The sequence below is a fragment of the Lutra lutra genome, chromosome 17 (assembly GCF_902655055.1).
Source record: "Lutra lutra chromosome 17, mLutLut1.2, whole genome shotgun sequence".
NCBI lineage: Eukaryota > Metazoa > Chordata > Mammalia > Carnivora > Mustelidae > Lutra > Lutra lutra.
The window spans coordinates 3,782,913-3,810,055 of NC_062294.1; the positions used below are offsets into that span (position 1 = coordinate 3,782,913).

At 55.6% G+C, this 27,143-nt stretch overlaps 1 protein-coding gene and 1 pseudogene across 1 annotated transcript; one reads left to right on the forward strand and one right to left on the reverse strand.

Annotated features, from left to right (window-relative positions):
• Positions 1-57: 57 nt before the first annotated feature.
• ZDHHC7 (zinc finger DHHC-type palmitoyltransferase 7) lies at positions 58-27,100 on the forward strand. The gene is made up of 8 exons (XM_047710283.1): positions 58-313; positions 12,720-12,805; positions 15,819-16,149; positions 22,661-22,785; positions 22,957-23,053; positions 23,517-23,598; positions 24,332-24,462; positions 25,088-27,100. Exons 3-8 carry the CDS (start codon positions 15,835-15,837, stop codon positions 25,262-25,264), a joined length of 927 nt encoding a protein of 308 aa, XP_047566239.1. The 5' UTR covers positions 58-313; positions 12,720-12,805; positions 15,819-15,834; the 3' UTR covers positions 25,265-27,100.
• Positions 10,394-27,143, reverse strand: part of LOC125089531 (WAS/WASL-interacting protein family member 1-like) — a 38,924-nt pseudogene continuing 22,174 nt past the window's right edge.

The window sequence follows — 27,143 nt, forward strand, 5'->3', positions numbered from 1 at the left end:
GCCTCAAGCGTCCTCTCCGCGGCGGCAGCGGCGGGCCCGGAACTGCGCAAGCGCGGCGCCGCCGGCCCCGAGCGGTTCACTTCCGGGGGTCGCGCCGCCCGGCTCTCCAGGCAGGGCTCGCTGCCCTCGTGTGTGCTCGGCGGCCGCCTCCCTCCGACCGGCCCGGCGGGACCCACCCGAACCGAGCCGCGGGGCCCGCTCCGGCCCGGCCATGAGCGCGGCCGCATGATGCGTCCCTGCCTCGGCCGCTGCAGTCGCCGCCGCCGCAGGCCGGGAGGAGCCGCAGCGCCGGGCGACCCCGCCCGGGCCTCGGGTGAGTGTGGCGGGCTGGGCCGGGCTGGGGCCGGGCAGGCTGCTCCGGGCTGGGGCCGGGCAGGCTGCTCCCGCCCGGGACTCCCGGCCGCTCCGGGTCCCCGGCCGCCCCTCCCTCGGCCCCCTGCGCCCTCTCCCCCACCCGCCGCGCACCTGCGACCTTTCCGAGCTCCTCGGGGGCACCTTTGTGCCCGTGCGTGACTTCCCTTCTGGGTGTCTCCCCGTCACTCCTTCGTTGATCTCTCGGGACCGGGCGCGAATTGCAGCCCTAGCTTTTTGCCTGACCTTGGGCAGGACACCGAGCCGCGGCTTCCGCTCTGATAAACTAACCACGGGCTTGTTAGGGCCGAGAGAGAGAGTGACTGTAAAACCCTACTGTGAGCCGTAAAGAGTGGTTTATAGGCATGTATTACGATGGGCTCCCCTGAACGTCGCCCGTGGCTCCTCGGATGCTGCTGGGCCTCCCTTCCTTTTAAAAAGTTTAACTGTTCTTGTATTCTTTGCCCCTCTTCGTGGTTATCTTCCCTTCCCCCATCAGTGATCTTTGGCGGCGGGGGGTAGGGTGGGGGTTGCGGGGCAGGGCATCTCGGACAGTCTGGTCAGCCTTCAGGGCAACGTCTGCATGTCTTCTCGCTGCAGCCAAGGTCCATCTCTCCTGGGGAGTCATTGCTGCGGGAACTAAGTCCCTTTGCTGTGATGGACAAACTTTATTAGCTTATAAATAACCCGTTTATGATGGTAGTTAATGGGAGCGGAAGAGCTGTCGGGGCAGCTGCCTTGTAGCTTCTTCCGCTGACCATTTGCGCAGTGAGTCCGCTTGGTGTACGTACCTTCCGCACATGTATTTGTCTGTTGTACTCTTCCTGTCTGGGATGGTCGAGAAATCTGTGTCAGTAACTATTTCTTCCTAAACTCTTCACCTCACAGATGACAAGTTTAATCTTTTTGAACTTGTTTTACAACTTGTACTTACCCAAAGCCACCTTTAAAAAAGTTACCTTAGGGGCGCCTGGGTGGCTCAGTGGGTTAAGCCTCTGCCTTCGGCTCAGGTCATGATCTCAGGGTCCTGGGATCGAGCCCCGCATCGGGCTCTCTGCTCAGCAGGGAACCTGCTTCCCCCCCTCTCTCTGCCTGCCTCTCTGCCTACTTGTGCTCTATCAAATAAATAAATTTTTAAAAAATCTTTTTTAATTGAGGGGGGTTGGGGGGGGTGGGGTTATGGATATTGGGGAGGGTATGTGCTATGGTGAGTGCTGTGAAGTGTGTAAACCTGGCGATTCACAGACCTGTACCCCTGGGGATAAAAATATATGTTTATAAAAAATAAAATTAAAATAGAAAAAAAATCTTTTTTAAAAAGTTACATTATTGAACTTGGTTAATGTGAAAGAATCTTGGGATATTTGAAAAAAAGGGGGGGATGGGACAGAAGGGTTCAGTTGCATTTCTTGAACATTCTGGAAGATAAAAGGGTTTGAGTTACTGAAGTTGTTTGGGTTGTATATTTTGGGGGGTTAGGCTGGTGGGTTCACCTTCACTTTTGAGTTGAGAAAGGGAGGAGAACAAGGTCATCTGAAAGGTGGTTTCCTGAAGAATTCATTAAACTGCGTGGGAACTTTTTATGCAACTGTCTCAGCTCAAAGCAAAGGGGGTAAAGTGTGTGCTGAAGCATTCCACGACGAATGGCTCAGAGCCTGCCTCCGATGACAGTGTGCAGATTGGACGCTTACAGCTGTGCTGACCAGTCCGCTGTAAAAGCAGGTACCTTCCAGAAAGGACAAGCATTAGTACGGACAGAATGGGTCACACCGTATCAGCATTGTCAGTTAACGGCCCTCTCAGTGAGAGAGAAAATACTAAAACGAACTTAGTCTTGATTCAGTCAGAAGTATGGACTGACTTCCACGTACCTACTGAAACTGCCTGCCACCTGCAGGCTTGGGACTTTTTAGTGGTATAACTAATATAATTTTTGGTCGTTTGAGAAATGGGACTAGAAATAAGTTTACATGTGAACTTAATGTTTGGGATGAAGTGGAAAGTAGTTTTCCTGATTTGGGAGCTGCCCTGCTTCACTCCATGTTGGGCAGCTCTACAAGACAATTTTCCCAAAGCAGCTTTTTGGAATTATGTTTCTTAAAAATAATGTCTCAATTATAAAAATAATACAGATTATTTTGTTTAAAAAAAAAAAAAGTCCAACACTAGAGCAGAGCATGAAGTCTAAATACTCATTGAATTTGAATTTCCTTTTGGCCCCCAAAGCCAGTGTCCAGCGTCCGTATTGATCCCTCACTTTGTGACCCTTCGGCTGTAGCATCTGAGAACTGCTCAGGCCGACTGTGAGAGGCAACTGCGGAGTTTAGAGGGAGACAGTCATGCAAGACCACCCTCACTTCTGACATCAGTGGCAAGTTTCGGGGTTCTCAAAACCTCTCTCAGGCTGGACGATCATTTAGAAGAACTCACAGAACTTACTGAAAGCCGTTATGCTCATGGTTGTGGTTTATTACAGGTAAAGGATAAAGGTTAAAATCAGCCAAGGGGAGAGGCTTCTCACACAGAGTCTGAGGAGTGGGCAGGGGTGAAGCTCCTGTCTCCTCTCTCTGTGGATTCCGATGTGTTACATTCCTAGCATCGATACGAGACAGTGTGCACGGGGTACTGCCAACCCGGGAAACTCATGTGCGCCTCAGTGTTCACAGAGTTTTTACGGGGTTCTATTTTGTAAGTGTAACAGATTCGTTAATTGACCACGCGGATACTGTGTGACCCAAAGGCCCCCAGAGTTACAGTATGGGTCTTTCTGGTGTGGCCAGCTCCCACCCCGAGTCGGATTATCAGCCAAGACCAAAGGCCAAACCTCCTTTTGGGCAAGGTTACATTTTTTTATTGCACAGCAACATCCTTCCTTCTTTCATGGTCCTTTTCTACTTAAAAACACACCCTTTTGTTTCACCTCTGACAGATGACTACCTTCTAGAACACGGAGGAAACAGAGGCTACTGGAAGAGTTCTCCCAACCTTGAGTCTTTTCTACCTAAAAATCTCTCAGTGTCCATCAGTCTTTTTCTTTCCTCTGCCTCTGAGGAAGAGAGAGTCCCATCTTCCAGTGAACTCTGCGTGTGTTCTTTGCCCTGCCTGTCACGGGACAGCCATTAGGCATTTCCTCTCACTTTTGCCTCTTTGATTTCTTCCCACTCACTGACTTCGTTGCCTCTCTCTGCAAACACGTTCTTGTCTTGCTGTTTGTAGCTCTGCTTACCACTGAGTTTTACTCCATTCCAGTGGAGCCTTCTTAGAACCCTGTTGTCTCATAAAACCCAGACTCTGTGTGGGCCCAAGATGGTGCCTTCCCTTGGTACAGCATCTGTTTTGAAAACACTTAAGTCATCCTGGGATGCCTTCTACATCGAGGGGGCTTGGGAGGTGCTTGATTAACGACTCAGCTGGCTGGGCAGAGAGAGAGTGTCCTCTCGCTGGAGGAGAGAGCAGGGGCAGAAGCATGGTGGGGTGAAAGGGCATGGAGAGGGGACCAGCATGAGTGCCCCATGGAACAGAGTGCACGCACTGAGCCCGAAAAGGTAGGGGAGCTGGATTCACTGGAACCTTGAGTGCCACTGGCAGGGCTAACAGGTTTTGGACCACATTGCCTCTGTGACCCGCACTGTCTTTTTGGCCATAACTCCTGCGGCTACCCAGAGGGTGGTGGTTGGACCTGGTAACTTTGAGATTAGGGTTCTGCAGAGACACCCACCAGAGGTGAGGGTGCCCGAACTTGGTTGTGGGAAAGGTCAGAGGGGAGGGGGCAGAGCCCTAAGCAGGGAGTGTCCTCACGCAGGTAGGAAGGGGTGAGGGGCTGTATGTCTAGAGGGTAGGAGGAACTAAATGAATACTTGTTGCATGAGGGGTGTTCTTAGGACGTGGGAGGAGAGGCCCGTGTTGCTGGTGCTTTGGAAAGGGTGCGGTCCTAGGCTCTGCGTTCCGGGAGGGGTGCTCTTCCCTCGCGGCACCCTGTAAGCGAGAAACAGTGGGGATGGAGAAGCTTCTGGTGTCTCTTGAGACAGGCTTCTACAGTATCATTTCTTCGTTGAAATGTTTTGGATTCTCAGAGTCCCACAGTCCCTAATTCACTTTATTCATTACAGAAAGCATTTTCTAAAAGCAGCTACTCTGCGAGGCAGTGTATTTTAATGGAAGAACGTGGGCTTTGGCGTCAGGACAGTCCTGCGTCCACCCTTTCCTGGCTGTGAGCCATCTTAAGGCTTCATGGGCTCGTGGCTCAAATGAGCCGATACTAGCGCCTTGCTTTTAGGGTAGCAGCGGGTTCTGGTGCACTGATGCGTGTGAAGCCCCGCGCCGGGAGATGGGTAGTCAGAGCTGGCCTTTCCAGTCTCTGGGCTGTCACTGATTTGCGGCTGACAGCTAGCTCAGGAGTGGTGCAGCCCATGTTCGTAGCACTTCGGGTTCAGTGGAGTCTCATGTTAAAAAAGTTCATTTCATTTTAAACAAGGAAACCCTATTTAGGAACATCTGGAAAGAGGCTGGGATTTACGAGCCTGATTGAGGTTCCGCTAGTCCCTGGGACAGGACTCGTAGAGAGTTTGGAACTCTGGTGTTCTTTTTATTTCTGGATTTAGAATTCCTCGGGGTTCATTGACCTTCTTGGGATTTTTAAAAGAGCTGCTCCATTTGACTTTGAGAATCCGGCTGTGGCTGCAGTACGGGGGTAACAGTGAGACCTCTGGTGTGTGGGTGAGCATGCCCGTGAGACCACCTCATCGAGCCTGCACGCTCCGGTGATGCCCCAGAAAGGGAGGCTCCCCCGGAAAACCCCTGCAAGTGGGTTTCTCTCTTCCTCCCCATCTCCCTCTCTCTCGTTAATCTTCCACATTTCTCCCTGACTGCTTTTCCCCAAGGCTCCCAGACTCCTGACCTCACCCCCCAGGCCAGATCTCACTTGATCGCCCCCCGTCCTGTTCCTGTGGGCTTCCTCTGGCGCGCTCCCCGGTTCTCTCACTCGTTCATTCCACAGATGGGTGCGGAATGTGGAGCGTCCTGGGTGTGGGCTGGGACATGGCCGGGAGCGTGGTGTGATGGTGATGAGAGAGGCGCGAGCCGCCAGCCAGGTGGGGCGGGTAGGAATGAGGTCAGCATGCCTTGGGGTGGGGGGGCGTTACACCGCAGGGAGGCCTTTGCACTTTATTCGAACTGCAGAGGCACTCACTGGGTGAAATGGAGGAACGCAATCTATCTGTGGGTCCTTACTCAGGGCTCAATGGGGGGTGGATTGTGGGGCGAGGGCAGCAGGGAGAGCAGAAAAGGAGCACGTGTAGGGGGCGCCCTGCGGACTGCCCAGGGCCAGGCTCCTGGGCCTTGGTTTGGCTGGGCGGGAAGGGGAGGAGGCCCCACTGGGGTTGGTTTTGGAGATCGTGCCCTCAGGACTTGCTTAAGGGTTTGGTGTGGGGATCAGGGAAAGCCCAGAGAAGGGTGACTCCTGTGTTTTGACCTTGACAACTAGTTGGAGGTGCCTTGGTGCAGCCATGAAGGTGGTAAGGGCCGGTGGGTGGGGTGGTGGCTGAGCAGCGGCGGGATTTACCTGGGGTGCCTGCCTGGTTTGGGAGCTTCCTAGACAGATGTGTCTTCAGCAGTGACAGTGGGCCTGAGAGTCTAGAAGGTTGTTTAGCGAGAGCCTGTAGATAAAGGGAAGACCCAGGGTTGAGCCGGGCACTGCCAACACTGAGGTGTCCGCCAAGACGAGGACCCAGTTAGAGACTGAATTGTGGCCGGTGGGAAAGGAAGACCCGGCGCTGCCCTGCCCCCCATTCATGAGACTGACTCCGTTCCCAGTCCTGTCGGCACCCCCCGCAACGTGGGCACATTCCTCCATTTGCCATCCTTCCATATTTTAGTGTGGAAGCCCTTTCTAGAAACCTTAAATAAGTTTACCGTTCACAGTATGGGTAATGTGGCAGCATGTGATTGAGGCTTAGCTTTAGTTAGCTGAATATTCTGTTGCCTTTTTTCCCTTAAAGGTTAATATTCTGTTCTTTAGATACAATAATTTGAGGAGACAGTGGTTTCGTACGGCGTACGCTGTTGGTAGGGTTTGAAAGCGCGAGCTAAATCTTTCATGACTGCAAATGGATGGAAAGAACATTTGAGAACGTAATTGCCATAAACACACTGTAGCGGATTATCTGAACGCTCCATTGTGGCTGCAGGTTCAGCTAAGGCCGTGCGCGATCTTCCCACTCCGTCCCGGCTCGCTTAGCAGCCAGGCAGCAGGGACGCCCCCGGACAGGCCGCCAGACCTTTCCCTTCACTCGCTTCCATTCCCCTTCCAGGTCGGGACCTGCCGGCGCTTACCGTTACCCTGAGTGGTGCCTCCGCTGAGTTCTTGGCGCTGCCCTGCTGACCCAGCCTCAGTCCCGCCTGGCTGCCCCATCACTTCCTCCCCACCAGGTTCTTGGTCTCCCCGGCACCTCCAGTTCCCCGGACTTCTCGGTCACCCGGCTTATCCTGCACTCCGGGGCCCGGTGAATCATTTCAGCTCAGGTCTTGCCTTGGATACCCTGGTTTTCTCTCCTGTATTCTTGGCCACTCTCCAGCCCGTTAAGCCTGTGGGTGCCGAGCCGGGCTTCTGGAGAGCAGCGCGAGCCCCTCCCGTCACGTTATCAGAAACTGGGGGGTCTGCCGCACTGCCTGGGCCCACAGCTTCCTTGGTTGTCCTCCCCACAGCATCCCTTCTCCAGTCTCAGTTGCCTTCCGCGCTTGGAATGCCCCCAGCCCGCTCCTGACTCCGTGCCCAGGAGACGGTGGGATGGCGTGTGAATGGCTTTAGCATTAGTCGGTTTGCACGGTTCTCCATAGACAAGCCCCTGCCCGCCCCACTGTTGCTTCCTCCAGCTCAGAAAGGTCATCCCCCGAGTCGGCAAACTTGGACACTCATTCTTTTCAAAAACAGAAAACCAGGGGCGCCTGGGTGGCTCAGTGGGTTAAAGCCTCTGCCTTTGGCTCTGGTCATGATCCCAGGGTTCTGGGATCGAGCCCCACATCAGGATCTCTGCTCAGCAGGGAGCCTGCTTCCTCCTCTCTCTCTGCCTGCCTCTCTGCCTACTTGCGATCTCTATCTGTCAAATAAATAAATAAAATCTTTAAAAAAAAAATAGAAAACCACAGAGCGCCTCGATTGTCTTTGTAGTTCCAAGAAGAGTTCCAGTAAGTACAGGACGAGAAAGCAAACGGGAGCAAGCGTGGCGGGGCCTCTCCGCCGATGTTCTCTTAGACCCCAGCTTAACTGGCTTAACTGCACATATCTTCTTCATTCTGTTTCCGTTAAGTCCCTTTTGGGGCTGTCCTCGGCTTTTAAAAGCTAGCCATGGTCAAGGCAGGATGCCCTGTGGTGGGATGTGTATGGAGCCCCAGGGACTCACGGGGGTCGGAGGTGGTGGGGACTTAACCCCTCGGGTCCAAGGCGGCCCGTGTGCAAATGTGGAGATGAAGCCCGGGTGACCCTTTAACAACATGGGTGTGACTGCGCAGTTACTTACATGTGAACTTTTTTTTTTTTCGATAAATACAATATAGTACTGTAAATGTATTTTCTCTTAAGATTTTCTTTTTTTGTCTGTTTGTTTTTAAGATTTTATTTATTTATTTGACAGAGAGAGAGGGAAAAAGCAGAGGGAACGGCAAGGGGAGAGAGAGAAGCAGGCTTGCCTTTGAGCAGGGAGCCCAGTGCGGGGTTCAATCCCAGGACCCGGTGATCATGACCTGAGCTGAAAGCAGACATGTAACCAGCTGAGCCACTCAGGCGCCCCTTAGGATTTTCTTAGTACTTTGGTGTCTCTTGCTTACTTTGTCATAAGAATACATACAAAAATGGGAGCGCCTGGGTGGCCTAGTGGGTTGAGCTTCTGCCTTCGGGTCAGGTCATGGTCTTAGGGTCCTGGGATCCAGCCCCACATCAGGCTCTCTGCTCAGCGGGGAGCCTGCTTCCCCACCCCCCCTTGCCTGCCTCTCTGCCTACTTGTGATCTCTCTGTCAAATAAATAAATAAACTTTAAAAAAAAAAGAATACATACAAAAATTGTGGTGTTTGTTACTGTAAGACTTCAGGTCAACAATAGGCTATTACGAGTTAAATTTGGGGGAGTCAGAAGTTGTAAGTGGATTTTCGACTGTTTGGGGCAGGGATGAAGACACAGCCCCCGTATTATTCCAGAGTCACGATCACGGTCCTAGAAGGACATGAGATAATACACAAGAGCGAAAGCTCAAGAAGGATTCCCTCGCCTTTCCCTTCTAGCTGTATATGTCCGGGACTTAACTGCATCTTTAAAAAGGTGTTTCTTTAATTTCCTCACCACCCAGTCTCCCGAGCTCACAGCACATGACGGAACCTGGTGGGGAGAGGTCCCTGCTGAGCCTCTTCCAGCGCCTGCTTTGAGGGCACGGACTGCTCCGGCCTTTGTGCTCTTAGGCCCCCCGACTCCCTTGCTGGCTCATTGGACCCTTGTCAGAGCTCCAGCCCCACACTGCTGGGGCCCCTTGGGTGGTCGCGTCCATTCCCACTTGGTCTCTCTAGGATGGAGTAGCAGGAGGGCAGGTGATAATCTGCTAGTTTTCCAGAAGCTCCTTAAATTCTGTGAGCCCCAGTCTCGGTGGGGCTCTTCCTGATCTGCGGCTCCAGTGTTCCAGGAGACACAGGCGGGGCAGAAACGCCTCCGAAGCCCTTTCACTTCCCTGTGCTGCGCCCCAGCCACACCTCGCCATTGGTGCCCGCTGGGCTTTTGGTTCCCGTAACAGCTCTCAGTCCCCTGCAGGCCCTGCTCCCCTCTTGGCCCCCCGCGGGTGCCTTCTCTGTTCTAGGTGGTGCCAGCCTCCTGGTTGGCCAGCTTCCTCGTTCCGTCTTTGATGTCACCAATTATTTTTTAAAACACCTGTGCATTTGCCAAAGATCTGGTGCCTCCCATACTAGAACAAGTCCAGACTTCAGACTGCTCAGCTGGGCGTTCTGAGTACTCTGTGAGCGGCCCCAGTCTGCCCTTCCCCTCTGTCCTTCCCCTTGAGCCTGCGGCCCTCGGGCTCCCTGTGTTCCTGCTCCACCCGGGCCCTCGCACTGTTCTCACCTCCTGTCTGTACCTCTGTTGTCAGGGCCCACCATGCTGGTGGCTTTTCACACCTTCTCTGGCTCCTCTGGATAGAATTAGCTGCTGTCATCTCTCTCCCTCATCACACTTTGCTCCTGATTTGGGGATAACACTTAGCACATTGTTTACCGGCCTGATTCCCACCTCTGCTGGTCTGTGAGCTCCTGCGGGCTACAGCTCCCATCGGGGGCTGCGCATCCTGGGGCCCGGGGACAGAGAACACCGTGCTTGGCACTCCCCCTCTCCGTGTCTGAATTAAGCGGCTCTCTCATGGCTTGCGCTGGCCTCATGTGCTGCTGCTGTGCCTGAAGCAGAGCTGCTGATTCCTGCTTTTTATAGGTCGTCAGTGGGTGTATGGATAGTAAAGCTGTAATGAGTTTAAACAGCACCTTAACATAAACATGAATATCGGACTCTAGGGTAGACATTCTTTGTATTGCAATAGTGAAAGTATCTTGATTCTTTTTTTTTTAAGGTTTTATTTTTTTTTTAAAGATTTTATTTATTTATAAGGTTTTATTTTTAAGTCATCTCTACACCTAGTCTGGGGCTTGAACTCACATCCCCGAGACCACGAGTTGCACGCTCTACCGACTGAGCCAGCCAGGCGCCCATCTTGATTTTCTTTGTAGTTACTGGTCACCAAAGAATACTGACATCGTCTCGTTTGTTTTCAGTGTGTATTTGAGAATACGTTGTCTGTTCCCAGCCAAGGAAAAGGTGAGGAAAGAGGCTAAGAGCCCCGCCTGAAGATTCAGACAGAGTCGGTGAGAGACCTCCTGGGCCCTGCGTGAAGTTTCTGGAGGAGCTTCTGGCTGGAGGTTGGCCTCCGCTTCACCTTTCCCACCCAGCTCCCATGCCCGCGCTGCTGATTTTTCTCCTGTGCATTTTTTTTTAATCATACAATGAAATGTACACTTGTAAGTGTACTGCTGGTTTTTGGGGTTTTTTTTAATAGCTCACTGACTTTTGTTTTGAGAGACGCACATGCCAGTGGCACCAGTGAGGTCAGGATATAGGGCATTTCCATCACCCCGGAAAGTTACCCTGGGCTCTTCTCAGTCATCCCCCTGTGTTCAAACCCCTGTTCTGATTTCCTTCAGAATAAATGACTGCTGCCTGGTTTCAGGGGCCGTGCGGGTGACGTGACATCTCTGAGATTCATCCGTGTGGTCGCAGATCTCAGTAATTTCCTTCCTCTGTGCCGCTGAGCAGTGTGCCCTGGTACGACTACGCCATAGTTTCTCGGTGCCTCTCTTGGTGGTGGATGTTCGGGTTGTCTGTGGTCTGGGGAGTATTACAGATGCAGCTGCGGGCCGTTGTGTGCGCGTTTTGTGTTCACATTCACTTCTCCTGGGTGAGTACCTCCAAGTGGAGTTGTTGACGCGCAGGGTGGGTGTTGAACTTGGAGAAGGTGCCAGGCCGCTTTTCTAAGGAGTTGCTGTGTTGGTTACTTTTTAAAATGCATAGAAGTAATTGAGGATTTGGTCTCATTGTAGAGATTCTTCTAGAAACCTGATGTCCGGGACGAGTAGTCTTGTCTTGCAAAGCCAGTTTTATTTTAAAACATTGTCTGCATAAGCTTATGTGCAAGCAGTTCAGAATACCATTCGGTATTTAAAGTCGTTGGCTGTCGTATACATAGCCCGTGAACGTAGTTACTCTGTGTAAATACTGTATTTGAAAAGTCGCCTGCGTTAGTGTCAGCAGCGTGGGGTCACGGCCACATGTGTTCCTCAGACATCCAGAAGGGGCTCTGAGCTGGAAGGGGTCGGAGCCGGCAGGCGCTCGGGAACGCTGGGCGGTGGGTGGCGGTGGAAGGCCGGGCAGGCGGGCAGGGGGCTGTCGCTAAGCGCTGGGGGAGAAGCGGCTCCCGAGGAGCCCTGCAGTGGCGGCCGGGCAGAAGGGTGGACAGAGAGCGGCCTCCGCTCTGCCCTGGGGAGTCTGGCTAGTGGCCGAGACTAGGGGGTTCCCTGCCACCAGCTGACCCCCCGGCCCCTCTTCCTACCCCCTCTTCCAGGCCAGCTTCCTGCTGTCTTAGGGGTCTTGGTTTCAAAAGATAGACCCCGATGGAGCGTTGGCTTAAGTAGAAAAATCATCTCTCGGAAGGACACGGGGTGAGCATGGAGTGGGCAGCCAGGAGGGAAGCGAGACCACGGCAGGAAGGCCTCCTGCTGCTGGGGCGCCAGGCCAGCTAGTTGGAATTTATGCTGTCGCCTGAGGTCTCTGTCTTCGTCACTTAATTCTCCTTTTGGGAGAGTTCCTCCTCTCTCATCCAGTCCTGTTTTTTGTTTGTTTCTAAAATTTAATTCTCTCATTTTTATTTTTCAGTAACTAGGAAGTCAGAATGTTCCTTTTTGTTTCACAGATACAGTGCTTTAATTTTTAAGGTTTCTCTCTACATTTTACCTCTTCGGAATTCCTTTTCCCCTCTTTCTGGGCTCTGTCTCTCATGAGACCTTATTCGGCTCTCTTCAAAACCTCTGACCTGTAGGTCAGTCGAAGCATTCTGCTGTCTACCTAGAACACACACAGGGATGCTCGTCAGTTATATGACATTAAGACTGGAAATAAATGGACAGCTTAAAAAAACTCATGAAAACGTTTCTGCTGGAAATAAAGACTAGTTTGGTTGGGGGCTCCCCCCGACCCCCATCTTGGTATCTTTAGGCCTTTCCTCTCAGGCCATAGGCGTGCTTCTGGAGATGTCACATCAGGTCACCGGCCTGCCAGTGATCCGGGAGCCAGGAGGGAGATGCCAGCTGGGACTTTCTTCCTTCAGTAGATGGACACGTTCGGTGCCCCGCCTGCCTTCCTGTGCCTCGCTCCCTCCTGCAGTGGGTCTCACCTCTTGGTCTCACTCTCTCCCATTTTCTCTGGAAGTCTTTTGCTGTGGCTGCTAAAACACTTGTTGACTTTTGAAATACAGGCTGATCTGGTTTGGTTTGGAGGATCCCTGGGGATCTTTCTCCGGAGATTTTGGCTTCTAGACTTGTATTTGATGCCGGGGCTCAGGTAGCAGGAGGGGGAAACGGGCAGATGTAAAGTACATGACTTTGTTTTCAGGACTGTCCCATCATTTCGTAGTTTACTAGTAATGAAAACACAGAGGAGTAATGGTTTCGTGGTTACCTTACGTGTAAAATGTTATACTGGTTCTACAGCTCTCCAAATTAATCCTGTCCTACGAAGCGTCACACGCTTTGGTCATTGAATCAGTCACTTTTTTAATGAGAGTTTGTTGTCTTCCAGATCCTGTCACATGCGACACTATGCACCTTAAGATCCTGAAGAAAAGGCGCAAGATGTCCAAGTAATGTTTTGAGATCATCTGTGAGGTAAGCGAGTGACTGTGCGGGTGTCTCGTCCCGGTGTCCTTTCCGCCACGGACACCGACTGCGTTCGTTGGGAAGGTAGCACGGCAGTACAGAAGGCCAGTCTGTCTACCCGGCCGCCGGCTACAGTCTGCTCGCCACTGCGCGGGGGGGATTCTGGGAAGTGACTGTAAGTTACCAGCAGGTGTTACAGGGCGAGGCACGTGCCGAGTGACATTAGTGGAACGTGTTGCTCACGTGGTCGTCCCGTCAAGCTGTGGCAATCTTTTTGTTTCACAGATACAGTGTTTTAATTTTTAAGGTTTCTCTCTACATTTTACCTCTTCGGAATTCCTTTTCCCCTCTTTCTGGCTCTGTCTCTCATGAGACAGTAGTGCTTGCCGTGTTCTGGGAAACGGGGCTTTCTCTGACACGAGCATCAACTAAGCTTAGGTTTGGGAGTGTGGACAGAATCCCGTTAAATCAGCCACTAAAGTCACAAAATGCTGATGTGCCCTCTGATGGCCCATGGTGCTTTCTGGTGTCTCTCAGAAACGGTCTTCAGGAGATCGAGGGCAGTGTGGCACTGAGTGTGGAAGGAGACGTGCCCCGACCCCAACGATGGGCTCACTTAGTGTCACATCGCACACGGCCGAGCCGCTGCTGTCCTGTTTCCAGAAGACGCAGATGGTTCCGTGTGAAAGGGCTACTGCCTCCTTTCCTCCCTGCCCTTCCTCCGGCATCCCCAAAGGAGAAGCGTGGTGACGCAGCAGAATGCCCGTGCCGTGGGCTATGGAGAACGGACTCTATGCACCGTACCCCGCTGTGTTCATTGACTGCTTTCGAGTGTCGGGATTTTCCCGTTGCCTTCTGGTGGGCTGTACAGATGCAGCTTTGTAACATCTGCATGCAGACTTAATGTGTGCTGGGAGCACGTGTCTCGGAAGCTCCCACCACGCCCGGTGCTGGCATGTTTGCAGCTTCTCTTCCTGTAGGAACAGACCTGCCATCTGCAGCCGGGCAGGGACATGCCACGACAGAGCTGTACCCTGCTCTCGGGAGGTGGGGGTTGGGGGGGGCTTCTCACCAGCATCTCCACCGGGAAGGTTCCGCCTCCACTGTGCGTGCCGCCAGAGGACTTGCGGGCTCAGGCTTTCTGGATGGAACTCAGACTGTACAGACACGCCGGACAGGAAGCGAGCCTGTCGCTTCCCATCTTACTGCGCAGCAGGTGGGCGCCCACTTGTCACAGGCGCTGTCCCGCTGGAGGAGGAGCCGTAAAGCAAAATGATTTCTGGTTGGAGGAGTTTCTCTGCTTCAGTGCTTGGTGGTGTGTAGTTAGGACTCACTAGGACCCTCTTACGGAAGTCACTGGGAGACTTCTGGAATCTGAGCAGGGGACCAGGTTCTTGCTGGTGCTTCTGCCTAACAACAAACAGGCACTTGCTGGGGGCCGCACCGCGTGTGCACAGTGGAAGGGAGCATGGGGAGAGAAGACCAGAGCCTCTGTGTGAGTCCGTCAGGAGGGGGACACACGAGGGCTCTGTGCGCCGCAGGCAGCACTGACATGCGGGGCCTGGGAGTCCCAGGGAAGGGGACAGCTTCCACCCCCATCTCAGCCCCTGATGGGCGGGTGTGGGCAGAGCCAGGGTCGGCTGTCCTCTTCAGGTCATCCCATCTGCAGTGCAGAACCCCCCACTCAGAGAGTGCTCTTGAGAGGAAGGAGAGCCCTTTGGGGTGGCTTGCTTGGGCGGGAGGAAAGTCCGGCCCCGGGGGGCACAGAGGGTCCCGGTGCGTGCCATGGCGGTGGTGGATGGGCTCGGACGGCAGCAGGCTCGGCAGGTGCCAGCCATGAGGTCGGCCGGCCGTGACCCGTGCGCGATCACTGTGTCTTTAGTTTCTTCTGTTTCTCCTACGAAAAACCTGAAAGCTGTTTTCGTCAGACCCAGGAGCAAGGTTAATTTACTGACAGTGGGAAACCGCTTCAAGTGAGTGTTTGCACAGCAAGAGGGAGCTCCGCCAAGGTCGTGCCGCCATGACCTCCCGCAGCTTCCCACGGTCCTTGTCACTACGGTGCCTGTCACGGCAGTGCCATGGTTGCAGGAGGAAAGGAGGCCGGCCCGGGCTGGAAGGATGGTGCTGGAAGGATGGTGCGTGGAGGGTGTGTGGCGGCCTGAGGGCATCCGCGGCCCGCTCCAGCCCCTGCTCCATGACGGGCTCTGGCCGAGGAAGTACTCTGGCCGCCGGTGCTTCTCTCCCTAGTGCGAGCGCCTCCAGGCCCGGTGAACGGACCCCTGATGTTTGCCACGAGCGTCCTGCTGCTGCTCGGTCACACGCTGGTGACAGAAGGGCGTGCATGAAGGCAGCTGTCAGCCAGTCCGGAGATGCTCGGGAGCTCCTGCACCCCCGCTGTGCGCCTGGTTCCGGCACTGCAGGAAACGGAACGGTGCCGGGAGGAGAGTTGAAGGAATGGATTAGCAAGTGAAGAAAGCTTGTAAGAGACGAAAGCAGAAAGGAAGGCCTTCCAGAGGGTGCAGAGCTGAGGGCGAGTGCACCGTCAGCCGCGGCCTGGGCACGGTGGGGGAGGGCGGGCAGGAGCTCGGAGCTGCCCGCAGAAGGTGGCTCGGGGGCCGTGTCTCTGCACCCATGGGCCAACGCAGGCTCGGTGGCGAGGCGGGCTCGGTGGCGAGGAGGGCAGCCGCGGTGCCACTCACTCTGTCTCCCCTTGGGCCGGGAGTCTGCATCTGGCCTGTACTCCTGTCGTCGTGGCTCCCCCATGGCTGGCTGCAGGGGCCAGTGTGCGCGCGTCTCGGCATCACCCACACGGTGGGGCCGATAGTGTCACAGGCTGTCAGCTAGTCACGAAGGTGGAAGATTTTAAGGTTCAGATCTTGTTCAGTTGTCGTCTTTTTTGTCACGTGTATTTAGACGGTCCCCGTGAGACAGCCCAGAGCAGGGAACCCATCAGGTTTCAGGGGGCACGTGAGCAAGCGTGCATGTGTCCCCCGATCCTCACCGGCTCTCTGTCCCCCTCTAGGGTGTGCAGGGAAATCATGCCGTCATCAGGACACCGGCTCCGGGATGTCGAGCATCACCCTCTCCTGACCGAAAATGACAGTTACGACTCTTCGTCCTCCTCGTCCTCGGAGGCCGACGTGGCAGACAGGGTCTGGTTCATCCGCGACGGCTGCGGCATGATCTGTGCCGTCATGACGTGGCTCCTGGTCGTCTACGCGGACTTTGTGGTGACATTCGTCATGCTGCTGCCTTCCAAAGACTTCTGGTACTCTGTGGTCAACGGAGTCCTGTTTAACTGCCTAGCGGTGCTGGCCCTGTCGTCCCACCTGAGAACCATGCTCACCGACCCTGTGAGTACTCCCTGTCGCCCCGCACTTCCCCTCATGTCTGGTTGTGTGGCCCCACAGACCCTGTGGCCTCAGGCTTTTATTTCCTGGGTATAGGCTTGGTGTTTTTCATGTTTTCTTTTTTTAAGTTTGTTTATTTATTTAAAGTGATCCTTACACCCAACACGGGGCTTGAACTCACAACCCCAAGACCAAGAGTTGCTGCTCCACTGACTCAGCCAGCCAGGCGTCCCACAATGTTCGTGTCTTACTTTAAGATTTATTTGAGAGAGAGAGCAAGCGAGAGAGAGGGCCCGTGCACAAATGGGGGGAGGGGCAGAGGAAGAGAATCTCCAGCTGACTCCCCACTGAGCCTGGATCCCCTGATGCGGGACTCTGATCACAACCCTGAGATCCTGACCTGAAGTGAAACCAGGAGTCAGACACGCAACTGACGGAGCCACGTAAGCGCCCCACGTTTTTCATGTCTTAACTGGAGAATAAACATCGCTCAGACACAAATGATGTCACAGTGCACGAATGGAAAATATCCCGTTGGGCAGTTTGTACGGATGGACAGATGGTAACTAGAAGATTCATAAATTCCTCCCGGTTCAGATACTGTGTTCCTCTAAAGAAAAGACTCACGGCCAGAGATGTGGGTTCTGGATTTTACCACGTAACTAATCTTGAGTTCCCTGCAGCTCTACAATTCTCTGATCGTTCTGTGTCACCTCGAGTCTGAGACCAGGTGGGGTCCTTTGGGAGCAGTTTCCCTGAGAGTCAAGAGGGCAGACCTAACACCATGAGCTGCCCTTGGTCCCTGAGGTCTTGGAGGCCACTAGATTCAGAAGCTCTGTGTCGGGCTTCAGGCTCTTTCTCTGAGGTTTGAGACTTCTCGGGGCAGGCAGAGCGGCACGGACCCTGGCAGCTCAGCCAGGAGTCACCCCCAGACGCTGGGTTCCAGGCTTACCGCAGAGCCCAGAGGAGGTGCCGAGGGCCCCAGGGAGAGGTGCCCACCATTAGCGGGGCCGTGCGACGGGCAGTACCACCCAGTGGTCCCTGTGGAGCGGTGTTAGAGAAAAGCTGCTTCCCACGACAGTAAAACCACAGTTTCCAGCTACTGGCACAGGGGCTCCTGATGGGTGAATTAGCATCTACCCGGTTCATGTCTGTTGGTAGCTTTCTCTGCAGAAAATACTGAGAAGTTAATATCTTGTTGGTACAGATTGTTTTATAAATCATATTAGGAATCCGTCTGAGGGTGAACTGATACCAATCGGCCCACCCTGTGTGGTTACGTGCGCATTTATCTGACTTGTGCTGAGTTTGCACCCCAGGGGCTCTTCCTACACTGTTCACTTAGTCCCTTGCTGAGGGGGACTCTTGGGCAGAAGACAGTGTCACAGACCCGGCCGGTGAGCAGCGGGGAGCAGCGCCATGGGACAGACTCGGATGCAAGGTCTGCTGATGGCTCCACAGACTCACCTCACAAAGATTGTGTCATCTCTGGCCACGGCCCCGTCTGATGTCCCCTCACAGACTTCTCTGGGGCCCTCTCCTCCCTTCCTTTCATGCAGCAAAGCCTCTCTCCAGGAGCGAAACCTTGCTCCTAACACCCGCGGTGCTCTCCTGTCCCAACCTGCCTACTCCTGTGGGAGAAGGTGTCACTCTTCGCGGAGGGCCCCAGAGCTGGGCATGCTGCATGGTGGGGAGAAGGCGTGTGCGCAACGCCGCCCCTCTCCCTTGTGGGCACGCTGATTCTCCTTGCCGGGTCACTACAGAGAACGCTGGGCGAAGCGGTGGGAGGGAGGGAGGGAGATCCAAGGTCTAGGGGTCCTGGATATCAGCGTTGGAATTCAGACTGAATTCACACAGCACAAAACTTAGGCTTTTAAAATGCACAGTTAAGGGGGTGTTACGTATTCCGACTTGTGCATCCACCACCGCAGTCAGTTTTAGGACATTTTCATCACCCAGAGGAGAAGCCCTGCGCCCCTTAGCTGTCACCGCCCGGGCCCCTCTCCCCCCAAGCCCTTGACACCTGCCGGCTCGCTTTGCATCTGCGGACGGGCCTGTGCTGGACACATCATCTGCAAAGAACCCTGTCAGATGGGGCTCTGCCTGCCTGGACCGTCCGCCTCGTAGCCATGTCAGAACTGTGTTGCTTTTTACGGCAGCAGGACGTCCGTGGTCTGGATACACCACGTTTCATTTCCTGGCATGATCCGCCGAGGGACGCTGGGACGTTTGCACTGTCCGGCTCTTACGGAGGACGCTGCTGTGCACGTTCCCGCGCGGGTGTTCCGGAGGTGCGTCTCGTGTCCCTCCGGGAGATGCCTCGCAGTGGAACTGCTGGATCCTGGGCGAACTCTACATTCAACGCTGGGAGAACTTCTGGACTGTTCCCCGCACTGGAGAGCACGTGCCCAGCAGCGGCGTGAGGGCTGCAGCTCGTCCACAGCCTCAGGCCCTGGTCCGTCTTGCGGACAACTGCAGCTCTGCCGGGCGTGAAGCCGAGTCGCGCTGTGGTTTCCGTCTGCGTCTCCCTAGTGACTGAGGATGCTGAGCGTCGTTCATGAGCTTACTGGCCATTTGTGTGTCTTCTTTGGACAACTGTCCCTTCAAGTCCTTTGTCCCTTTGAAGTCGCTGTTTCGTGTCCGGACGCTGCTGGAGGCTGCAGACACTGCTGGAGTCAGTGTACATAAAACCGGGGACGTCCAGGGCAGCCTGAGGAGCCCAAGGACAAGGACACGCCTGGCTCCCGAAAGGCCTTGGAACTGGGTCGTGGAGGCTCTTGTCAGGGCAGACCAGCAGGAGAGCGGGACAGGCTCCTCGCACGTCTCTGTCCTTCGGGTGTCTGTCCCTCCTTGTTGTCTGGTGAGGAAGGGGAGCCCCGCAGACCAGAGCGTATTGGAATCCTTAGGGGCCAAATCCCCATGGCTCACGGGAGAGGGCATGGCCCCGCGGAGTCACGCATCCGTCCTTTGTCCCTCAGCACGGAGAGTCTGCTGTCTTTGCGGGTCACAACTTTACCGTCCCGGGGTCCAGTCTCGGCTGCATTGGAACCGAGCTGCCGCATGACGGCAGGACACAGACCCCACTGGGACCTCACAGTTTACGAGGCAGCAGGACCAGTTAGCCTGTGCCGGCACTGGCTTCGGGTCACATCGTTCCTGAGAACAGGCACTGGCTCTGAGGAACAGGAAGGAAGTGGCGTCCTTGAGAGGGGATAGTCTTCCCATCAGAGGGTGAGACAGTCACCGATCTTAACATTCAGGAACACGCTGAGGACTAAAACTGAGAGAGACCACCCACCACCCAGAGCCCGCTGTCCCAGACCCTGCTCTGTGTTCACGAATGTCCACCTTCTCAGCAGGAGTTGGCCTAGCGCCTGGCAGTGACCGAGCCCTTGTGGCACCTGCGGTCCCGTCCCAGGCACCTGATGGAGGGCATCCCTCTGGCAGCCCACCAGCTCGCAGAGGTGGTGGTCAGTCCACACCAGAAAACAAGACCCTTCAGCTGAACAGGGAACAAAGCAAGGCTTGAACAAGCACCAGAGTCCCTGTCTTTCTGTTCACTTCCTGCAGACCGTTTGCAGCACCCAGAAGTGGAGCAGGAGCCTTGTCAGCCTGTCCCGGTCAGTCTCGCATCAGCGATACCCTCCCTGCTCCCTCTCTTCCCCTCTCCAGAGCACTTGGAGGTAAATCGCAGACACAGTAAAGCTTGATTTGTAAATCTCGGCATGGACGTTGCGAGAGGAGGGGCTCTTCTACTGTGCGGCGGCTCCCGCGGACGGCGGGGCGACCCCTCTGTGTGTGTACCCGTGTGCCGGCAGCCTCGGGGTCTTGGTCCACCCACTCCTCGGCGGGAGCGGGCCTCCAGTAAGGCCTGCACTCGGATGCTGGGTGACCTGTGTCTTACGCCTCTCAGTCTCTGTGTCTCTTGGGATTTTTTAGTAGAAGAAACACGGGCCTTCTGTCCCAGGGCTTTTGTCGCGCTCTGGAGTTTGCAGCTTACACCCCATGCCCGTTTCCACACGCGGCCTGTCCCCGAGGCAATCGTAAATGCATCTGTAGGTCTCGGAGAAGCCCCGTTCTCAGCTGGCCCTTGTGTAGGTCCTGGGGATCCAGAATGCATGACAGGAAGTAGGGGAGACAAGATGGAAAGATACGAGGGAAAAGAAAAAGAAGTACATTGCACAGCGTCACCTCCCTGGCCACAGGCTGCAGCTGGAAGCCGTGTCCCCGAGGGCAGGCATCTGGCTCCCCCCCGGAGTGGCAGAGAGCTGTGTGTGGGTGGCGCAGGGACCGGACGCTGGGAGAGCGTCAGTAGAGCTGAAAGCTGCTCGGGGTCGCGGGGTGCCCGAAGGCGTGGCTGTGGCCCGGGGAGACGAGGCGAGGCACGCAGATGGGTCTCAGAAGAAGCGCCCCTGACGGGTAATGGCCAAAGTAGGAACGCAAGACTGAGCACCGCGTCTCCAGCCTTCAGCTTGTCGTCTGCTCTGTGAAGGCACAGGGAGAGACCCAGAATCTGAGGGTGGGTCCCCAGCTGCTGGGCGTCAGCTGGGTGGCCCGGAAGCCCTGATCAGCTGTGCCGTCTGCCCAGGTTCTGAGCAGCGGCCCAGAAGCTCTCCAGCAGGCTCCCGAAGATGCCCAAAGCAGCGCGTGGCGGCCCCCAGCAGCGGCGCCACCTGCCCTCGCCTCAGGAGACGGTCCTTGGAAAGACGAGCACTTACGGGGCCGTGCTGCTTTACGCAGGCGTGTTGCAGCGGATCACATGTTTACTGCAGAAGAAGGCATGAAAATGAAGGGAAAATGAAGGTGTGCAGAGTTTGAAAATCTGGTGCATTCCCTATCACGGAAACATAGAGCACTGAGCTGTCACCAGGAATGTGCACGATGTCACGGGATTTCCAGAATCATTGTATCTTTAAGACTCCTGGACCAGTGGAGGAAACTTGATGAAAGACCCCACATTGTGGTATGTAGGTTACGTCATAAAATATTGTGCCTGACATTCTGGTTTAAGTTTTCAGAGCCAAAACATCTTAAACCCTTCACTTTTTAATCTTGTTTAAGAAGACAATTAGAGTGTTAGGAAACGCTAGGACCAGAATAGCTTCCCCGTGTTAGGACAGTGAGGGGACCAGCGGCTGCGCGGAGGGAAACGCACTGTGGTAGAAGGTGGGCAGGAAGCCGCCCCTCCTGTCCTCAGCTGGCGGGACGCCTCCTGGAGGCCTTGCCTCTCTCACTGGCTCAGGGGCTCTAGGTCTGGCTTGCTGGGGGCCTGGAGCCAGCAGTCCTCAGTCTCTTGGCCCAGCACAATCACTACTGTGCCTTGTCAAGCATGGATGCTGGCCCCCATCCCACCGGGGTTCAGATCTTTGGGCCTGGCACCCGCCTGGGCATCCGGGCTGGGAGGAGTCCCTTGCCGTCCCCACTGCTGCTCACACCCACCTTGCATCTTCCCTGGCTCGCGCTCCCGTCATAGCCCTGGCCTCCTCTTCCCGAAGTGCATTTCTGCTCCAAGTGCAGGCTCCGCAGCACTAACCAACAGGAGAGGAGACCTTGTTCCCGCCTGCTGCGCGCAGAACCTCCTGCACTCTTGTGGGTCCCCGTCCTCAGTGCACCCCGCATGGCTCCTGGGGTCCCGTCCCACACGTGTTGTTCACTGAGCATCTCCACTGCCCAAAGAACAAGGCCGTCCCTGCCCACTTCTGGCTGCCAGCGCACTGCCTCGGCCAGCGTGTGGGACACCAGCAAAAGCACCGCTGCCACCTGGGCACCGCTCCGCCCAGGGCCCTCCCCACCCACAGCGGGTCGGGTCAGGAGCTCAGGGCCACACTTCCCAGGTGTGTGTGTGAGTCCTCCTGATGAGGCCTCCGGCACAGGTGCACTGCGCGACTCTGCAAACACAAGATAAAGTCCCTCTCCTTATCACGGTTCTGTTCAGCACTGCCCTGTGCAGCTGATAGGAAAGCTCTGTGGGACACCCTTATCATGAAGCCCCGCCCGGAGAATGGGGTGACTCGGGAGTGGTGTCCACAGAACATTCCGCCCTTTGGGGACAATGAGCCGCCCTTGAGCTGGAATGACTCGACAAACCTCACCTCTGGTGTACCTGCGTGAAGCGAGAAAGAACTCAGGTGACTTACCAGCTTCAGAAGGATAAAGCATTTTGAGTTTGTTTTAACACATGTGCTACTTTTCTTGGAAAGTAAAACTCCTGATCGTGTCTGAGTTACACAGTCACTTCTCATTTTTGTCTTTTGGTTTTTAAGTAGGCTCCACGCCCAGTGGGAGCCGTGGTGGGGCTTGAACTCACGACCCTGTGATCAAGACCTGAGCTGAGATCAGGAGTCGTCCCCTCACCCGTGGAGCCACCCAAGCACCCCTTGTTTTCACACGAGCGTAGCTGGAGTGGCAGCCCCAGCGCTATGGATTTCGGCGCAGCTGTCAGATCCGAACCGCTGCACGTGCTGAGTGCTGATCTTTCCCTCTCTCCCACCAAAACATCCTCCCTAAACTGCAGGGGGCAGTACCCAAAGGAAACGCGACGAAAGAGTACATGGAGAGCTTGCAGCTGAAGCCGGGGGAGGTCATCTACAAGTGCCCCAAGTGCTGCTGCATCAAGCCCGAGCGCGCCCACCACTGCAGGTACGCGGCCCTCCCTGAGCAGCCCGGGCGCCACCGCTGCGGGGACCGCAGCCCCGCCCCAGAGCAGGAGGCCCTCGGCCTCTCGCCAGCGCCGAATTGTGTGTATCGCATGTGGGACCGGGGTTGTGTGTTCTCAGTGTGGCATACTGAAAACCGATTTCTCCTTTTCAGTATTTGCAAAAGATGCATTCGGAAGATGGACCATCACTGCCCGTGGGTGAACAACTGTGTAGGAGAAAAGAATCAGAGGTTTTTTGTGCTCTTCACGGTGAGTGAAGCGCGGTCACGGGGGACTCACGGAGCGCTCCCTTCTTTAATCGGAACCTGGCCCGCAGCAGGGGAATCTGTTCTCACGGCAGACCAGCTTCTCTAAGCTCCTCTCCGGGACGAGACCGAGATGCCACGCTGTCCTTGGCCGCAGGTGCCTGCCGCCTGTGTGACTCGTAGGGGATTTAGGTCAGAGATGTGGTTTCCGTCTCTCCAGCACCGTCAGTCCCAGTTGCTCACAGGGTTTGCCGAGACGCGCTGGGACTCCCTTCCCTGCTGCGGGTTCGGGGAGGTGGCACCTCGGTGTAGAGTGACCTTGGGCGGCCACTGCCCGCTGCCCTGATGGGGTCCCCCCCTCGTTCATTTCCTGAGGAACAAAGCGGGACGGTGGACAGCCAATGTGGCCTTGGCTCCTAGAAACCTGTGGCTGCTCCCCGGTTGCTGATGGGCTTCTCTCGTTCCAGATGTACATAGCTCTGTCCTCCGTCCACGCTCTCATCCTCTGTGGACTCCAGTTCGTCTCCTGTGTCCGAGGGCAGTGGACTGGTGAGTCACGCCCTGTGTCCCCTTCCCGCAAGCACGTGCCATTGGGCAAAATGGGAAGAGCCAAGAGAACCGATGTGCCAGTCCGTTCCTAAATCCTTTTAGTGACGAATATGGGTTTCAAGTCTGTTTCACTCGTGTATCGAAGCCACAGACACACAGTCCTTCCTTAGCCATGTCATAGTTCCTGCGAGGTAGTTGTGCCGAATCTGAGATGACCTGGAAATGAGTGTCGTTCTGCCAGAGCTCATGTTTGTTTTCCGGCTGGCTAGCTGGGAATTCAGTGTGGTCCTTGCTTTCCTGGCCGGGAGCGAGCTGCGGCAGGTGCGCTAAAGCGGGCAGTGATCACGCCTCCCCGGAGGGGACGGTGGGTCGGCCAGACGCACCCCCTGGGGGCCCGTGCGAGTGGCCACGCAGGGCGGGGACGCAGGGCTGTTCTCTCTCCTCACTTCCCCTGAAGGTCCGCGCACAGGTTCAGCTCTCACACAAGCCTCGGGTGAGATGGAAGCGCTGCCCCACAGCTGGTGGGGTGGGTTTGGGCCCAGAAGAGCTGACAACCTCCGCCCCGTGGTGCACAGCGAAGGTGCCCGTCGACAGGCGAGCACGCGGTCGCTGGGGCCGGCTCCGGGGCTGGCTCCACGAGGATCCTTCTGCGAGCCGAGCGCCACGCTCGCCTGCGCTCTGGGTGTTGGTGATGCACTGGGGCACACTCACAGCCCGCCCTCTCTGTCTGCAGAGTGCAGTGACTTCTCACCCCCCGTGACTGTAATCCTGTTGGTCTTCCTGTGCCTTGAGAGTCTTCTGTTTTTCACTTTCACTGCAGTCATGTTCGGCACCCAGATCCACTCCATATGCAACGACGAAACGGTACGCTTCCTTCGCCACCACGCCTGCTTCACGTTACTTGGCTTGAGTAGGTGGGCAGTCCCAGGGTCAGGGTCACCGGCAGGTGTGGGCATGCTAACTCGGGAGATTGCTAGGACCGCTCCTCTGTGTCTGTCCTGCTTTTATGCGTGGCGCAAACGCAAGGATCCGTTTGGTTAGAGAGTCAGCAGACCCGGGCAGGTAGAGCCAGGCCGATTCCCGGGTTCTAGGAGACCCGGCCCCCCAGAGCAGCTCCGTGAGGTGCGTCAACAATTGCCTTCATGCCTTTGAACCGTTTATCTAGAGCAGGCACTTGATGAATACGTGTAACAAATGAAAAAAGGCCAGTGGCCTGACCCTGAGGACTGGCTCCTTCCTGCCACCACCGTAGCTGCCGGGCTGTGTGTGGGGCAGGGCTTGGTGGGGGGCACTGGCCGGCCATGGGGCTGGCACAGCAAGGAGGGTCTGTTCTGCTGACCACTGGGGCCCACACGTCACCAGAGCTGTCACGTGGAACCAGATTTCAGACTCTGGGTCTGACTCCTCTGCGGAGAGCACGGGTCCTGGCCTGCGCGTGGTGGGCATTCTGGGGGGCCTGCCGCCCACCTGCGATCCTCTCTGCTTCCAGGAGATCGAGAGGCTGAAGAGCGAGAAGCCGACGTGGGAGCGAAGGCTGCGATGGGAGGGGATGCGGTCTGTCTTCGGGGGGCCCCCCTCACTCCTCTGGATGAACCCCTTTGTTGGCTTCCGGTTTGGGCGGCTGCAGACCAGACCCAGGAAAGGGGGCCCAGAGTTCTCGGTCTGAGGCCTCATCGTGCCAGGACTTGTCACCAGACTTAAGTTATTTATTTGGGGTCTGAAAGGGTATGAGCAGCTCACCTGTGACCATTAGGGCAGACGGAACCTACACAGACCAGCTGCTTGCGGCAAGCAGAGTTTTCTAGATTTATAGTCACAGACCAGATTTTTCCAGACCAGTGACGGGGTGACGCTCTGGCCAGTTTTTGCCTGTACGACTAACGAGAGGTACGTGGCCACGTGAAGAAGCCAAATGTCATTATCTTCCTCACGGTTAGGGTTTTTGTTAAGAACACTTGGCATTTTCTGAGAAGTCGCATGGGCTGTTCCATGGTGATTGAAGTCCTGTGTACTAAGCTGCTTTTTTCAATCATGAAGAAAAACAAAAGTCAATCCAGTGAGTGAGATTTCTCCAGCTAACGGTTTCAGGGCGTTCCTGTCGACCCGGGGCTTCATCAGTGCCCTCGCTCGAGCAAGGAGGGGCGCTTGCACGGAGACACATTGTGATCTCAGTGAGCTCCGACACTTTGCACTGAATATGCAGAAGATCTGGGCACCGAACCGCGGCAGTGGCTTCAGGTTCGCTCGCACTGCCCTGGAAGCACGTGCTTGGACCCTTTCGGCAAGTCTGTGCGTGTGTGTCTGTGCGTGCGCGTGTGTCTGTGCGTGTGCGCATGTGTGTCTACGCGTGTGCGCTTCAGCATTGGCAGTGTTGTCTAGGGGACGTGACCGGTAATAGCCGCGTGCAGCCAACAAGCTGTTTTTTAGAAGCCGACGTTTCAGGGAAGAGGAGAGAGCTGCCACGGGACCCCTGTCCCGCGGGCGTTACTATGAATGTATTGCATTTTGGAGAATATCTTGATCCAAAGAACAATCACTCGTGCGTGGTCCTTCATTGCCCGCCTGCTTTAACTTTATTTTGAAGATCTCGGGTGCGTGAGGGCCTTGGAGCTGCCGTGGTTTTGTTCCAGCCACGTCAGCAGAGTACGAACGGCACCTCAGTTAAGGGAACAGTGAAGGCTCGTGCCGGCCTCACCCTTTGTGCCGCCGGATGTCGGTCTGGGTGCGGAGGAGGGCGGGCCCCGCCACGGGGACTCACATAGCAAGCGGGGGCCTCTGGGCCTCCCTGAGCACGTGAGGGGACCCCAAGGCAGAGCCCCGGACTCTGAGCCTCACTCACTGTCCCAGAGTATTCAGGATGGCAACAGCTTTATTTTTTGTATCATTTATGTTTGTTTCTCTCCCCAAGTCATGAGCGATAAAACAGGCCCTTCAGTGCAGAGCTGAAAATGCTGTCAGAAAGCAAACAGCTCCCCTCCTTGGGGACTCGCCTTAAACTTGCCCGGTCTGCGGCTGTTCTGCGGGACCTGCGAGGATGCGAGCCGGGACGCGGTCCAGGGCGCTCCTACAGCCCTGCCTGCAGGCCGAGAAGAGTTGGTGTTTCGTTCCTGGCTCGGACGCCTTTCCGTTCATCTGTGAACTGTTCCGTTTCTGTTTGGAATTAATCCGTATCCTATCCTAATCAGGGCTTCTGCCGCTGCTGACGCAGATCCACAGGGGGACCTACCTGAGACACAGCTGTCGCCAGGCGAGCAAAGCTGGGGGACGTCTCGGCAATGGACCGAGTCTGCACACACATGTGAGCCATGGGGGAGGGGCCGTGTCCCCGCCAGAGGGACGGGCCCGAGGGGGCCAGACACGACACGCGTCCAGAAGTCGTGTTGCGTGTTCATTTGCACATCTGTTGTCTGGGGTGGACATGTGTGTCCAGCTTCAGTGTGAGGCTTTTAACATGTACACCTGTTTATCAATAAAAACATGGTCAAAGTGGTTGAACCCGTGAGACTTGCAGGTGTGCAAATCCAGTGTCGACTTCCAGCTCTTCA

Bases quoted from the DNA above. Each gene is read 5' to 3' on its own strand.
- ZDHHC7 (XM_047710283.1), top strand. From the start codon at position 15,835: ATGCCGTCATCAGGACACCGGCTCCGGGATGTCGAGCATCACCCTCTC. The intron at 23,599-24,331 runs GTGAGTCACGCC...CTCTGTCTGCAG, and splicing joins TGTCCGAGGGCAGTGGACTG to AGTGCAGTGACTTCTCACCC. The intron at 24,463-25,087 runs GTACGCTTCCTT...CTCTGCTTCCAG, and splicing joins CCATATGCAACGACGAAACG to GAGATCGAGAGGCTGAAGAG.